General features: G+C 51.8%; 2 protein-coding genes across 4 annotated transcripts; one reads left to right on the top strand and one right to left on the bottom strand.

The window, feature by feature from the left end:
• Positions 1-176: 176 nt before the first annotated feature.
• pebp1 (phosphatidylethanolamine binding protein 1) lies at positions 177-1,743 on the top strand. Its single transcript, XM_049762602.2, has 4 exons — positions 177-535; positions 655-764; positions 1,271-1,371; positions 1,436-1,743. The coding sequence occupies exons 1-4, from the start codon at positions 401-403 to the stop codon at positions 1,651-1,653; spliced, it is 564 nt and encodes a 187-aa protein (XP_049618559.1). The 5' UTR covers positions 177-400; the 3' UTR covers positions 1,654-1,743.
• Positions 1,744-2,037: 294 nt separating this feature from the next.
• Positions 2,038-14,934, bottom strand: taok3a (TAO kinase 3a). 3 transcript variants are annotated; one of them, XM_049762569.2, is made up of 21 exons: positions 14,649-14,933; positions 12,431-12,545; positions 11,589-11,788; positions 11,273-11,344; positions 11,095-11,196; positions 10,952-10,997; positions 10,765-10,861; positions 10,231-10,344; positions 9,930-10,021; positions 9,760-9,853; positions 9,391-9,472; positions 9,032-9,199; positions 8,781-8,969; positions 8,540-8,641; positions 6,073-6,309; positions 5,794-5,922; positions 5,115-5,318; positions 4,802-5,041; positions 4,352-4,564; positions 3,672-3,854; positions 2,038-2,912 (listed from the first exon to the last, which is right to left on the bottom strand). In XM_049762569.2, exons 3-21 carry the CDS (start codon positions 11,718-11,720, stop codon positions 2,748-2,750), a joined length of 2,661 nt encoding a protein of 886 aa, XP_049618526.1. In that variant the 5' UTR covers positions 11,721-11,788; positions 12,431-12,545; positions 14,649-14,933; the 3' UTR covers positions 2,038-2,747. The 3 variants fall into 3 exon arrangements, with proteins under 3 accessions (XP_049618526.1, XP_068506358.1, XP_068506359.1); XM_068650257.1 differs by lacking the exon at positions 4,352-4,564 and having other exon boundaries at positions 14,649-14,934; XM_068650258.1 differs by lacking the exons at positions 8,540-8,641; positions 8,781-8,969; positions 9,032-9,199; ... (9 more) ...; positions 12,431-12,545; positions 14,649-14,933 and adding an exon at positions 6,913-7,713.
• Positions 14,935-14,949: the final 15 nt, after the last annotated feature.

Here is a 14,949-nt window from a genome sequence, read left to right on the forward strand (position 1 = left end):
TCCAGAAGTGGCGACACATTTAAAATGAGGGTTTAAAAGTGCCACTTTATATGACGAATCACAAAGCAGCGGTCATCTTTAGTGCCCCCAGTGGCCATTTTTTGCCAATAGTCGTGTTTGTGGTGTTCAAATGTAGTGCGACTCCCAAAGACCTCTTGTTTTACAGGGAAATTCCCCGATAGTACGTGTAGATTGATGGGAGATCACGAATGAAAATAGATAATGGTGATGTTTGAAATATAATCCAAAGTGAAGAAAGCACGTGGTGACGTGTGTTGCAGTAGCTTTGCTTTAGCATTTCATCTTGAGCGCTGGTCCTTGAACGTGCCATAGCCTCGTCTAAAACCCAGCAGAAGCAGCAAATTGCGATCCACTTAGTTAGCCGCTCCGTCCAGACAACATGCCTGTGGATGTGAACCAGTGGAGCGGCCCGCTGCAGCTCCACGAGGTGGAGGAGAAGCCCAGCCGGCCTCTGACGGTCAAGTACGGCTCCGTGGAGATCGACGAGCTGGGCAAAGTGCTCACGCCCACGCAGGTGAGCTACATTAGCATAGCTTGCATGGCCTGGCCTAGTTGGTATCAAATGTTTTTCCATTTTTCAAGGGGGGGGGGGGGGGGTGTTACTTTCCCAATTAAAATGTCCCGCCCCCTTAGGTCCAGAACCGGCCTACGAGCATCGAGTGGGAGGGATGCGACCTCAGCAAACTTTACACTTTAGTCCTAACCGACCCGGACGCCCCCAGCAGGGAAAAACCCAAATTCAGGTCAGGCCTTTTCCACAAACTCTTATCTCACATTGACAGAAAAAAAAAAATCACCAGTTGTCATATTTATAACTCAGATTTATCACCAACTCAATGATTTTGTTTTGTATATTTTTTTTAACCGTGGGTGTTGCAATTTTTCTCCCATTTATTCTATTTTGTTGCCACTTTTTCTTGTTTTGACTTTTTTCCTGCTATTTTAATAGACATTTTAGTATTCGAACTGTTTCCAACTTTCCACTTATAACTTTTGCAGATTCAAATATGTTTAAATTTCTTTTACGTTTAATTTTTTTTTAATTGAAGTTTTTGCTCCCAATGTTCATGTGAATAAAATTTTCCGTTTTTCTTAATTTTTTATTTGTTTGTAATGTTCACGATAAATTCTGGGGGTGTGGGGGGGGGGTCACCTTTTCATGTTTCAAATAAAAGTATAATTTAACTGACAAATTGCAATGTGTTGATGGTGTGGAAACAAGTGAAGGGGAACTTGTTGTTTTTGTCAGGGAGTGGCATCACTACCTAGTGGTCAACATGAAAGGAAACGACCTGTCCTCCGGTGTTGTCTTGTCTGACTACGTTGGTTCCGGCCCTCCTGAGGGAACAGGTAGCACTAATAATCATTTTAGAATTAGGTTGTGCAAGCGAGTGACGGCATTGCCCGTGCGCAGGTCTCCACCGCTACGTGTGGCTGGTGTACAGCCAGCCGGGGGCGCTGTCGTGCACCGAGCGCGTCCTCACCAACCGCTCGGGCGACGGGCGCGGCAAGTTCAGCGTGGGCGCTTTCCGCCGCAAATACGGACTAGACGCGCCCGTGGCCGCCACCTGCTACCAGGCCGAGTGGGACGACTACGTGCCCAAACTCTACCAGCAACTGGCGGGAAAGTAGGCCTCCTCCGCACTCAAGCCAACAACAAGGAATCGTGCGCCACCTAGTGCATATCAACGGGTTGACTCAATAAAGCTGCTTTACAGTCAATCACTTTGTCTGTTTTCCATCACCTATGTTTTCCATCACATTTAGGTGAGGTTATTTAAATAGAATCACATGCGTCCAAAGTATGAGCGGAATCGTGAGACCTCCTGGAGAAAATTGGTATTGAACATCAACAGTCCTACAATCACAAACATTTTTCATTTGACCCACATCAGTATTTTTGAACATTTCACAATCTGAATCATTTTTAAAAGTTATTGTGCATAGTTTTTTAATTTAGTGTAACAACTTGATGACCAGAAGACAACATTTAGACATCAAAAACCTGGGCACACGTTAGTACTGTATTGTTTTACTTTTTTCAACGTTAACATTTTCATTTTTCACCTAGAACAGTGAACATGTTTCAAGAAAGACATGAACAGTTGGCAGGAATTTACAATTTCATGGAGGGGGGGGGGCGTTTTGGTTTAATCAAGTCAAGTGATTTAACAATTGAGTAAATTCGTAGTGTGGGGTGAAATGAAACCGTTTTGGTAGTTGAATTGTGCTTGAGTTCATGACGCAAGGCGAGCAAAACCCCGACCCCATCGACGACGACAAGAAGCCGCGCGTGCATTTGATAAACAAATTGAAAGGAAAGCTTGTCGATGCTTCCGCGCTTGTTGCCAGGATTAAAGTGCTTGCAATTATCCTCATCGTGGTCGAAACAAATAAAATTGGAACACTTTATGGGAGGAGGGAAAACATTTGTTTTGTTTTTTTTAGCTTGTGAAATCGCAGTTAAAATAGAAATATGAAAATAAGTCAAAGCTCTCTGCAAATCTTTCGGTACAAAGTCGGGCGCTCACGTGTGTCAGCGAGCGCTTTTTTGCTAGAATCGTAACTTCACCTTACGATGACGGTTATTCTTTGTCGTCTCCTCTTGTTCTCGGTCACCTGAGCGGAGCGAAGGCTCCGAGTGGCGCTCGCTCGCGTGGCAGGAGCAGAGGAGGTGGTGGTGGAGGGGAAGTGGAGGGAAGGTAGGAGGCGCGGTCAAAGGCGCTTCATCTGTAGTCGTCTTTGGCCCAGTCGAGCGCGGCGGCCAAGTTGGCGAAGCCCAGGCGCGCGCTCTCCGCGTCGAAGGCGTCTAGCTCGCGCTCCTCGCGCTCGAGCAGATGCTTGACGCGCTCCGTGCGATCCTTCTGCACAGACAGCAACTCGTCCTCCATCTGACCGCAACAACAACACCACAACAATGGCGTCGCAGAATCAAGATATGTTTCACATTTTATTCTAGCCATCCTCCCATCAATTATTTGTTCAACAAGCCAAAGCAGCTGTTATTTTTCTCCACTTGGGGTCGCCATCCTCACGTTGTCTTTGTAACAGCTGTGGCTTTGCGCTTGCGTGCGTGTGCGCGCGCAGTTTTCAAAGACGGTCTGGTGAGTGACCCAAGATTGCACTCGCTTTGCCAACCACATTCGAACTTGTTGGCTTAATTAGCGACAAAAACCGTGAGTGATCGTACTTGAAGAGCGTCTTTTTCAAAAAGGAGTAGCAAAAACGAGTGTTTAAATTGTACATTTAAAATAGCGCTTTAGCGACGACTTGTCAGAGAAAGCAATACAAGAGAAACAAAAGGTGGGGGGGGATTACTGTCATTTTACTTTTAGCCCCCCCCCAAAAAAAATTGTCATTACATTCCGTGTGCGTTCGTGACAAATCCACGCACGGGACAGTAGAACGCGCATAACACGTATACGCCCGCGAGTCGAGGGCGCAAGTATGACGTCATGGTGGTGATGCGCCACGTCCACGCGCGTCCAGCAGAGGGCGACAGGCGACGCTACAACGCCATCCGGCCGCCCACCCGCCTCCTTTGTTGTCTGCACGCATGACGTCATCGCCATGAGGTCGCAGACAAATTCACAAGTGCGTACACACATCAGGACAAAGAGCCACAAAAACGAAGCCCCGTGACGTGATACCTTTTGCTCAAGGTGGGCGCGTCGTAGTGACACTTTCTGCTGCAGCTTGTGTCGCTCGCGCTGGTGCTGTGCGTCCGTCCGAGTCTTGATCTTGCTCTGGTAGGCGTTGAGCAGCTCCAGCTCCTGCTGCAGCTGCTGCTGGAGCGCCTGGCACTCTGCCTCCTGGGACTCGTCCAGCCGCAGCTGAGCGCAAGCGTGAGACAAGATCCCAGCGTCAGGTCTCCCAAAGGGACGGACAGACGGACGGACGTGCACGGGGGAGGAAACATAATTTGGGGAAAGGAAGCAAGAAGTAAAGATCCACACATCGGCGGGCCACCAATGTCAAGCGTGTAATATTTGAATATAGGCTGCTCTTTGGAGGAACGGGCGAGCCACATCCTTTCACTGGCATTTGACAGCAGCCCGTCCGTCCGTCTTCACCGATCTGTGCCGAGCTGACCGTGGCTCTCTCTAAGCAAATTGTGGCCAAATCTGCTTTGACGTCGGAGCCCTGCCAAAGTAGGAGCCTAGAGCGCGTGTTGGCGCTTTGTCGGCGCTGTCAATGTGAGAGGGTGCTCGCTCAGGGTGCTCGCTCGCTCGCTCGCTCGCTCGCTCGGGGTGTTTGCTCAGGGTGCTCGCTCGGGGTGCTCGCTCAGGGTGCTCGCTTGGTTTCGAGGTGACGACGTGCAGGTACGCACCGCCTGCGAGGCCATCATGCAGTTGATGCTGTGCTCGTAGCGCTGGGCGAGGATGGCCAGCTTGCGCGTGTGCTCGTCCTTGAGGGCCTTGAGCACGGCCTTGTGCTCGCCCTTGGGCGTCACCTCCGTCTGGTGGTGGCGCAGCGCCTTGTACTGCTTGCTCTGCACCTTGCACGTGTCCTGGAACTGCTTCTTGATGGCCAGCTCCAGCGACTGCACGCGGGCACCCGCAGCACAACAAGTCACCATTCAACCCTCATCAAGATGAGCCTAAAGGGCGGGGCTATGCAAATCAAAGGTCAACACAACGGAGCAACCAGGAAGCCACCTTTCATCCGGGAGGAGTACGAGAAAAGCCACATTTGCGTGGAGCCAGTCTTTGGCTTTAAATCGGTGAGGCCCAGCCAAAAGAGCTCGGGCGACAGGAAAGAAACCAGAAGCGGCACCCACCTTGATGTTCTTGGGCTGCTGCCGCAGCTGCATGACATGCTTGCGGCGGAGCTCCCTCTGCCGCCGGCCGTTGTACTCCATCTGGTTGTCCAGCTCAGTCTGGTGCTGCAGCCGGATCAGGTCCTCGCGCAGCTTCTGGAGGCAGCGCAGCTGCCGGCCTTCCAGCTCCCGCGTGGACTCGTCGTGGCGGATCAGCGTGGCGTGCTCCAGCTCCTTCTGGCTCTCCTTCTTGTTCAGCTCCTGCAAATCCCAAATGGCGCCTTTTACCCAACGGCGGCAAGGGTGGGGTGGGGGTGGGGGCAAAACTTTGCACCTCCCGTATGTGCTCCTGCTCCAGGCGGTGGCGGGTGAGCATAGCGTTGCGCTTGAAGGCACGGGCGTGGCGCTCCAGGCGCAGGCGCTGTCGGGCCAGCAGCTCGGCCTCTTCCTCGGCCTGCGAGTGCTGCATGTTCTCCTTGTGCTTGGACAGACGCTCCTGCTTTTCCTTCTTGGGCGTGCTGGCGTCCTCGCTCATCTCCTGCCGCGCCAAACAACCACATGGTCAACCGTCGCTCGCTGTCTTTGACGTCTGGCAAGTCTCAAAGGTCGTGGCGTGCTTTCACACGTTTTGAAAACAGAAGATTGTCCAATTTGAAAGGAAAAAAATATAAAAGCGTTCCTCAGGAGTTGAAGAGTGACCCACAAGCAAGGTGGTGCAAGTGACAAGTTGCGTCGGGCGTTTTGCAAACTCATGGCCGAGCGGAAAAGAAGCTGGCAAAAACAGTCACCAAGGAACTCCACCTCGGTGCTTGGCCAGCATCAAAGACGCTTCTGTGTCTTGAACGTCCTCAAATGAACAATTGTGTCTTGAAGGACAACTGTGGATGTGTTGTGAAGGCCAAAACGGTGGCTCGCTTTTGTAAAGTCTTCCGAGAGACATCCATTTTGTCCACATACAACCCAAGTCGTGTGAAAGTCTCTTGTGCGACATGTGGCGGTGGCAGCTTTCTTACCTCCTTGATCTTCTCTTTGCAGAGCTTGTATTGTTTCCTCTGCGTGTCCAGGAATGTGCTGAGCTCCTTTTTCTGCTGCGCCACCATCTGCTGCTGGAACTTCTTCTCCTCGGCCAGAGCCACCTTGGCCTGCGCCGGAGAGCACGATGACACATTAGCTAGTGTTTGCTAGCTCGTCATGCGCCTGCGCGCACGCAGCTACTGTTTGCTAGCTGTTGACACGTGTTTGCGTACGTATTTGTTCCCCTGGTCCCAAGCCCCACTCCCACCGCCGCTCACCTCCTTGTCGGCGTGCACGGCCTGCCGCTTAGCCAGCTTCTCCAACTCCGCGTAGGCGTTGTTGGCCTGCGTCTCGACCTCCTTATGCAGCCTGAGGCGATGCTCGTCCATCTCGGCCTTGAGTTTGTTCTCCAGAGCAATCAGCTGCTTCTGGTGTTGTCTCCGCATGCGCTTGTAGCCCGACATCTGATCGCGCAGCTCGCCCTCCTGCTCGCGCTCGTGGATCTGCTTGGTCACCTGAGAGCCGAGAGCGCAACATTTGACTCAGAATGTTGCTGTTCTGTCACTTTAGCAGGATTGGACCAAACGCTGTTGTGAAGCCTTAACACTAAGCACCCCCCCACACACACACACCACGCAGCGACAGTAGGGGCTGCAATCCAAGAGGCGGCCTCTCCACCAGAACCAAAACAGCAAGAACGTTTTGTTCTCCCACAACTACCGAGGCAAGTACTGTCGGTCTGCTTTTAGGCTCACCATATTGTATTGTCTTGAGATTCCGCCGCTTCCACATTTCTCAACAGATCTCAATCACAAAAGATTGGTCAAACGGCAAAGAAGCACACAAAACAGTCCAACATTGAGTTTTTTCAGCTCAGCAGTTCTGTGCACTAATTCTGTTTTTCACGCTTTACATGCCAAGACTCACAAATGCAAATATTTTCAACATTGACCTCTTTCACCCGCTTCTTGACCGATTCAAATCATTCCAATCTGCACCTTTTCCATCTTTGACTCCACCTTCCAGATTCCTCACGTCATTCAAAAGTCCGACCTTTGACGTCGGAACAATTCAATCACTGCGGGTCACGCTCGCCAAGGATCGTCAAGTGGACCAACCTGAAGGCAGAAGGGTCGCTGCGTGTCCATCTTCCGGTAGTTCCCGGCCAAACGCCTCGGACACAACATGGCAGCGAGCGCGGCCGAGCGCGGCGGCATCCGGGACGCTGGCCCGGGCGTCATCGTCTGGCCCCAGCGCGTCTGCAGGAGCTTGGGTGTCCGAAAGGAACCCCCCTCCTCCACGGTTGGATGCAAACCCAAAGGCCAAGGCCGGCACAGAGCGGCTCTTTGAGCGGCGGGCGGGCAGCAGGTGGCTCACATGAATACCTCATTGACCGGACCTTGGAGGGGGGCGGGTCAGGTGGTGGCACGTTCGTGAGGGGAATTGCCAGCAACAGATGGATTGAGTGCTAAAAGAATGAAATTGCAAAGGCACCATTTTGATCAAATTTGGCCAAGGACGCACACTCTCGCTCCAAATGACTTAATTTGGTGACAAGGAGACTATTGACTGGCGCACTGGACGAGTATAAGACAACGTTGTCGTTTTAAAAAGTGGCGGTCGGCTCAACTGCAAGACCAAGAAGTGGGGGGTGGGGCACGAAGGATGCCTGCGAACTTGTACGTTTGTAAATGACAGCCGGCTTCGTCGCTTCCTCGTTTGACAAACGAGCTTTGCTTTGACCCATAATAACCTCTGCGCCTCCCCCACTCTCGCAACCTTCGCCTCCTACCCACGGAGGGCGTGCAAAAAATCCCACCGGAGGACCATCGCCTGAACCGGCATCGATGACGAGCGCGGCTCCACAATCTGCCCACGGCCGAACTCTTTGTCTTCCTGCCCGGGGCCGCGGGAAAAAGATGATGTCATCGAACACCGAGCCAGCACGCTGGCACACAGGAGCAAATGAGCTGACGTGCGAGCGGGCGCGTGTCCGTTCGAAACATTTGTCAAGGACACCCGGGCACGCTCATGTCAGCAAACTCACACACTGCAAACACAAACGCGCTCGGTCTCTCTCTCTCCCTCTCTCTCTCTCTCTCTCGCCCTCTCTGTCACGCACGCACGCGCCCAGCGGTTGACAGCGAGTTGCAAGAGCCCACGTGAAAGCCAGACGACTTACTACAACTGGCTACCACTTGTTTCCATGACAACAGACGAGCGAGAGACCTAGCGAGAAAGAAAAGAAGTGGAAGGAGAATGCCCACCACGCAGCTCATTTAGGCTGCTCCTGCTGCAAGAAAATCGCTGAGAGCTAAAGACATGCATATGGGTCGATGCAATTTACATGATCATGCCCACCAAACATCTCACGCAGCCCCGTTTGGTATTGCCGTCGCTGCTTATGGAATGCAGCCGTCCGTCAAATATTTGCCAAATAGCAAACGATGCGTCCTCAGATAACCAACTGGCTTGGAGACATTGGCCGTGTTTTTCATTCAGCCCTGTCCGCATGTGACATGGAGCCAAGCGAGCAGCCGAGAACGCAGCCAAGCGACTCGCTTGGAGTGAGTGTATACACAGCAGCTCACAAGTCCATCGAGTTGCAGCCCGCACAGCCCGCTGAGGCGCAAAACTCACTCAAAGCTGCGGCCGCAGATGTTCTGGCTTTCCATGAGTCACACGCGCAGGCAGGTCTGCTTTTTGCGATGCGACTGAACAAGCTTGGCAGGCGCGGGGGCTCACCAAAGATGCTGACTTGATGGTGGCAAAGCGGGCCTGGTTCTTGTAGCTTTGGGCCTGGCTGCTCTTTGGGTGCATGCTGTCATCCCATTTGTAATGCTGCTCCTGAAAAACACACACACACACACACGTTTGTTTATTTTCCCTTCAGCAAGCCAGCACACTGACTTTTGGCTTATCCACTGAGCAGTCCCTGCAACCCGTCCCAGCTGATAGTCCGGGCGGCCCGTTGTGGTGGTAATACCTCGTCGGCAGGCGCCGGGGACTCCAGGGTGCCCCCGTAGTCGTGCGGGTGCATCATCAGGCTCATGTCGTCCAGATGCTCCTGCAGGCTGTTGACGCTGCCGCTCGGGCTGCCCGTGCTGACCGACGTGCTGGCTACCGAGTGGTCGCTGCCCAGGCTGTTCATCTCGCGACTGGCCGCCTCGCTGTCCTGCCATGTTACGTCCACAAAGTCACTTCTGCGCACGGCCGTCTGAATGTGTCTGCTCCCACCTCCTCGTCCTCCTGGCTCTCCCCCGTGGGCCCGTTGTGCTTCTCCTGGTAGAGGATCTTCTTCATCTTGCGGTACTGCAGGTGGTCCAACTCGCGCACAGCATCTTTGGTCCTCTGGATCAGGTCCAGCAGGATCCTTGGCGACCGCTCCCGTCGCACAAATTCATGCTGGGACGAGAAAAATACTTTTAAATGGGCGCTTTGTGAGACGCGCAGAAAAGAGTCCTCGTTCCCTTGCGCTGCAAAAAGCAGCGCTGGTGGCGCTTTGATATCAAATGGACTTCATTCGAACAAACACATTTCCAACGCGGGCAGTTTGGAAAACGGCTTCAAATACCGGCGTTGCGGCGGCCACTCACTCGCAGCAGCTCCCCTGACGAGGGTCGCTCCTGAGGAATTTTCAGAAGGCAGTAGTCCACAAAGCTTCGGAAAAGGTCAGACCTGCACAGATGGATGCCCTTGTGGATTTGTGCATTTACTCCAATCATGCAAAGTTTCCAATTCAATTCAATTGATTGAAAACGAGCACATCTGATCCAAAGACGAATTTCATTTTTCAAAGAAGCTGCATTTTAAAAACAAATGGACTAATGACAAAGGCAGAATTCCAACCTCGTCGTATTGCAGTGTGCGTATTGTGCGGTGGTGTCACGTGTTGCCTGGCATGTTGGGCTGGGCTAGGCTAGGCTAGGCTAGGCTAATGTAGGGGGAGCACGCTGGCGCCTTACCACTCGTTGGCTTGCAAGGTGGGCGAGTCGTTCTGCGCGATGTGATATAAGGCACTCATGGCGTTCATGTTGAACAGCGGCGGCTTGCGCTCGGCTGGAAGCACACACGCCAGACAAAAGTCAGTCAAAGGCCCCACGGACCCAAGTCACCTTTGGCTTGGCACAGCTACCTAATTCGATGCAGGTGATCCCCAGGGACCAGATATCCACTTTTCCTTCGTACTGGCCCTCGTCCATGGCCAGGATCACTTCGGGGGCCATCCTGACCACACGCACAACAAACACGTCATTATGCACACCAAAGGTTTCCCTCATGCCGCAAGCAAATGTCTCCAATGGCCTTTCCACGTCCACGCGTGTTTTTGCAGTGGCCCGGGGAGAACACAAACTAAGCATGAATAATACAAACAATGAGGCCCGGCCAAATTGAAAAGTCAAAGCCCAACTCGGAGCCCTTATTCAAAATCTCACCAGTAAGGCGTCCCCACAAAGGAGTTGGCGGGTGAGGCGATGGAGGCGGAGCCAAAGTCGGCCAGCTTGACCTGGCCTAGCTCCGTCAGCAGGATGTTCCCCGCCTTCACGTCTCTGAAGAGGCACAAAAATACCAGTGTTGACAAACAACATTGAGCTTTGCAGCTGAACAAAAAGGCTTTAAATAAAACAGGGACATTGCATCTTACGTTCACTAAAAAACACTCATATTTTGAGCTGTGGAAAAGACTTTTTTGCTCAGGAAAATAAAAGAACGTGGTCTGAATTTGGAGGGATGTGTTTTCCATTTGACAGGGTTTCTGCTTTTTCAATGTATTCAAAGCATTTGATTTAAAATCCCTCAAAACTCTTCATTTTTCCTTCAAATATAATTACTGTTTTTACCCCCCTCTGGCTCCAGACGGCGTACCCATTCCGCCCTTGCGTTTTATCGTGCCGAGGTCGCTCGAGGTCGCTCGAGGTCACCCCGCTGGCTTCTGCTCGCTGTTGACGAGACGGACTTACGATGCTCACCTGTGAATCATGTCGTGGCAATGCAAGTAAGCCAGTCCCAGCAAGGCACCGTGGGAGATGGCGGCAATTTCCGTCTCTTGCAGTGGCTTCTTGTGAACTTTGATAGAACCAAGCAAAGAAAAAAAAAAATGACAACCTTCTCGTACACAAATTTGAATGCAGAAGATCCTCCGGGGAGCAAACGTACCCTCGAGTAAATCCGAAGCTGATCCCAGGCAGTACTCCATCACCAGCTTTTCAAACGCACAAGAAAGATGAGGTCAGGCATTTGAACCACCAAGCAAACGGCAGGGGGCGCTGTCCGGACACATCACGGAAGGAAATACTCACCCAGGCGGTGTTGTCTCTCAGGTAGCAACCTTTGTACTCGATGGTGTTGGGGTGGCGCAGCTGGCCCAGAAATTTCACCTCCTTGATGATGTCCTGCCACTTCTGCCCGAGAAATTCATGCTCGGAGCTTTTCTTGGGAGCGTATTGCTGTGTGTGCATGCGTGTGTGCGTGCCTTACTTCAGTGGTCTGCTTGCCGTGGTAGGACATCTTCTTGATGGCCACCACCTCGTTGGAATACGAGTTGCGGGCCTGAACAACAATGACAAGACAATGAGAGCAGAGCAGACACATTCATTTTGGTGCCCAAAAAAATCTTTGTCTGACTTGGGCAACGACGCTAACATTGCTAACGTCGCAGGGAGTCGTCTCAAGCCTCAGCCTAAAAAATGGCTGATGACAACAACTTCCACGTCAGGCGTGGGCTCTTGGGAGTTTTTCCCAAGATCCGGAAGGGCTTGTTTTTTTTCTTCTCGTCCTAAAAGTCTTGACTTACAAAGTAGACGGCCCCGAAGCTGCCATGTCCGATCTCGTGCAGGTCGCAGAAGACGTCCTCGGGGTCGTCTTTGAAGAAGAGCTGGGCCAGCTCGGGGTCCTTGGGCGCCCCTTTGCGCGCCGACGACGGCATGGCTAGGGGGCGCTGCTCTCGTCGACGCCAGCCGCCGGCCTGGCATTGGCCAGCCGCACCGCCAAAGGCTGCTGAGCAAAAACCAAAAGGTCACCAAGCTGAAAGCCCTTCCCTTCGCCACGGGCGGGAACGCCAGGTGTGTCCTCAATCAAAAAGACATTCAAGAAGCGCCGATACCGAATACAGAGCAAGGGTTAGGGTTAAGGTCAGCATTAAGACATTTTCAACCAAAGATGAAAGTCAACCTTCACAATGAACCCTTTCAATGAGCCATTTGGATGTCTCTTCTTTTACTTCTCAACTCAGCTTTCAACATTGATCACAAAGGAATCCCGGCCGAAGATGGACATTGCAAAGCGGCCACTTTGAGCCGCCGTCCATCAAAAGCGGGACACCAGAGGCGGCCAATACTACTTGCTTTCCATTCTCCCTCTACTGTGCCACCATCTAGTGGCCGGCCAATTGTGCAATTACAGCCAAAATAAATGTTGAACAAAATGGCGCAAGTACGAAGCAATTGCGGCCTTATTGACACGATTGCTGCCCGATAGATTCAAGTGAACCGAAGGCATGCGATCATGACGGGAGTGATCAGCCAATATAGGCTCGCGCGAGCCTCGTGAGGATCAAGCACTACGGAAGAACACCAAGGGAGCGAGCATATTTGCTTCTCACACCACCAAGCGGGTACGTTGTGTTGCATTGTCTACCTGAGTGTGAATGGAGCGGTCGCCAGATGTGCCTTTGGTCGCTCCTTCTGCCCTCACTTAAAAGCCGAAGCAGATTTGACGCCAATGCTCCTCGCAGACGAGATCTTTCTTACTCCTGAAACAAGGAAGAATCAAAAAAGACTCCGCACTTAGAATTGCAAAGCACATCTCGGAATGGACTATTTTTTGGGGGCTTGATGAGAGTGTGGCTGCAGATTAAACTATGAGCAGGATAAAAATATCTGCCTGTGCACGCGCACACGCACGCATGCACTCACACACACACGTGGTCTAGATGTATAAAAAATAAAGAGCGTGCCCGTGAATCATTTCAAACACAAACCGACACTGGCAGGAACCTCTGGGACCCTTGGCTTCTTCCTCCTCAGCTTCCTCACTCTTCCTTATTTAGGCACTTGGTGGTCCATTTGCTCATCAGCCAGTTAGTCAGCAAGCCTCAGTTAGCGCCAGTCAGGTTAGTGGGTAGTCAATTAGTCAGTCAGTCCATCCATCTGTCCGTCCACTTGCCGGCTGACTTTCCAGTCAGTTAGCCGGACAGTCGACTAGTCCGTCTGCTATTAACTTAGTTCTTTTCTAACCTTGTTCATGAGTCGCTCTATCTGTCCTTATCCTAGTTAGTCGGTTACATCTAGTGCCAACAAGAGTTCATCAGTTGTTTATTTCTTCATTGCTCAGTCCATCTGACTGTCCACTAGTTTGTTATAGTAATCCATCCATTAGTTAGTTAGTTTTATTCTTAGTGTGCTGCTAGCTACGTTACATGGAGCTACGACAGTATAGCCATAAAATATCTTCATATTATTTCCAAAACACTTGATGTTGGTTGCTAAATCCGCCAGCCCTCAACATATTCTTAGAGCCAACCCGGGACACTAAAACAACGACCACGCCGGCCGCCAGTGGCTAAAAGTATGTTAATTAGCGCTAACCCGCCAAGCAGACTGGACTCGTACGACTTAACATTGCGGATTATCTTTAGCAACAGCTACTGACAGCGCGGTAGGAAAAATGAGGTCAACTGTGAACTGAGGAGGCGCGACTCCAGTACACACACACACACACAAAAAGGCGTGACGTCATCAAAACTGTTAGGAACCCGAGCCGATCTAAACAACCGAGTAGATGTGCTACCTCCACCGGCTCTCTGCGTAAAAAAAGTAGGAAGGTATTACGGGCGTTTGGAAGCAATTTTATTTAGGGGGGGGGGGGGGGGGGGTCATCTGGGTCGCCCAAGTGGAAAAAAGCAGAAGCCAGAAAAAGCCCAAAGAGGAAACCGCCACCGAGTCATCTCGTCCTTGTCTTCAAATGGATGCCGGCGCTCTAAATTATGTACACGCCATACAAGAGACGGCCCGCAGGCATGCAGACCAATCCTTCGTGCTGCTTAGGACAGTGACGCCACGACTACCCAATAATGAGCAGAACGACTGACAAACTGTGACGTAACGTCGCTCAGCTGGATGAGGAACATGGATTCACATTCCCCAAATATCCAATCGTTTTCCAAACAGATGACCGAGCAGCTGACACTAACAGTAACCGAAAAACGGTGTTGGCTAAAAACATCAACCTGTGTAAACTGCACTCAGTGAAGAGCACAAACATGAAGAACACAAATTCACATTTTCCAAACATACACCGATCACTTGGGCCTTGACACAATGACTGCACGAGAATGGCGGCAAAAGGTGTTTTGTTGGTACGACGAGTTAACGTAAACCGCGTGACGTCCGGCGTATAACGAATCCTCACGGGCGCGCATTTTTCAACATCAACCAGGACAAAAGCAACGGGATCGCGCGCGCGCACGGCCTGATACGCTTGTACCGCGCACGAGCGACAGACGGCGAAGCGTCTGTTGGCGCGTGCGTGAGCCATAGGGGGGGGGGGGGGTGACGTCATTTTCCAGCTTTTTACAACAATCGTGTTTACTTTGAACGCAGCGCGTCAGTCGACAAATTCGATTGAATGACAGATAAATGGTAAAAAATAAATTTACTGGAATTAATGAACGCACATAATAGGGGTAATTTAGATCAAAGGCAAAAATTTGAATGGGGTTGGGGGGCAGCGGCGGCGTTGATAGTAAAACCTTCCACGGTAGTCCACGCACTTGTCACGCTGACCCACATTGCGTAACGCTGACGAAATCCTCCTCTCCACCTGCTGTCACATTCCGCCCGTGTGTCGAACTCACCAGCGGCACCGGCGAAGACCACCGAGCGAGCGACGCATCCTTGTCCCAAGAAAGCGGCCGTGGACGTGAAGCAGGTGACCTAACCCGAGCGAACCGCGGCCACAGCCACGGCAGTCGTCTGTCAGCCGACTGGAAGGCAAGCTGCGTGCTGACCAATCATCCAAACGTGATGCGACTCATCCGAAGCAGAGTCGACAGCTACGAAGTTGCCGCCGCCTCCGACCGAGTGCAGTGACGTCGTCGATTGAAAGACTCCCAAGTGACTTTGCGCTAGCATGAGCTAGCGCCTAATCCGCCAGTA

The sequence above is a fragment of the Syngnathus scovelli genome, chromosome 3, assembly GCF_024217435.2.
Source record: "Syngnathus scovelli strain Florida chromosome 3, RoL_Ssco_1.2, whole genome shotgun sequence".
NCBI classification, from domain to species: domain Eukaryota; kingdom Metazoa; phylum Chordata; class Actinopteri; order Syngnathiformes; family Syngnathidae; genus Syngnathus; species Syngnathus scovelli.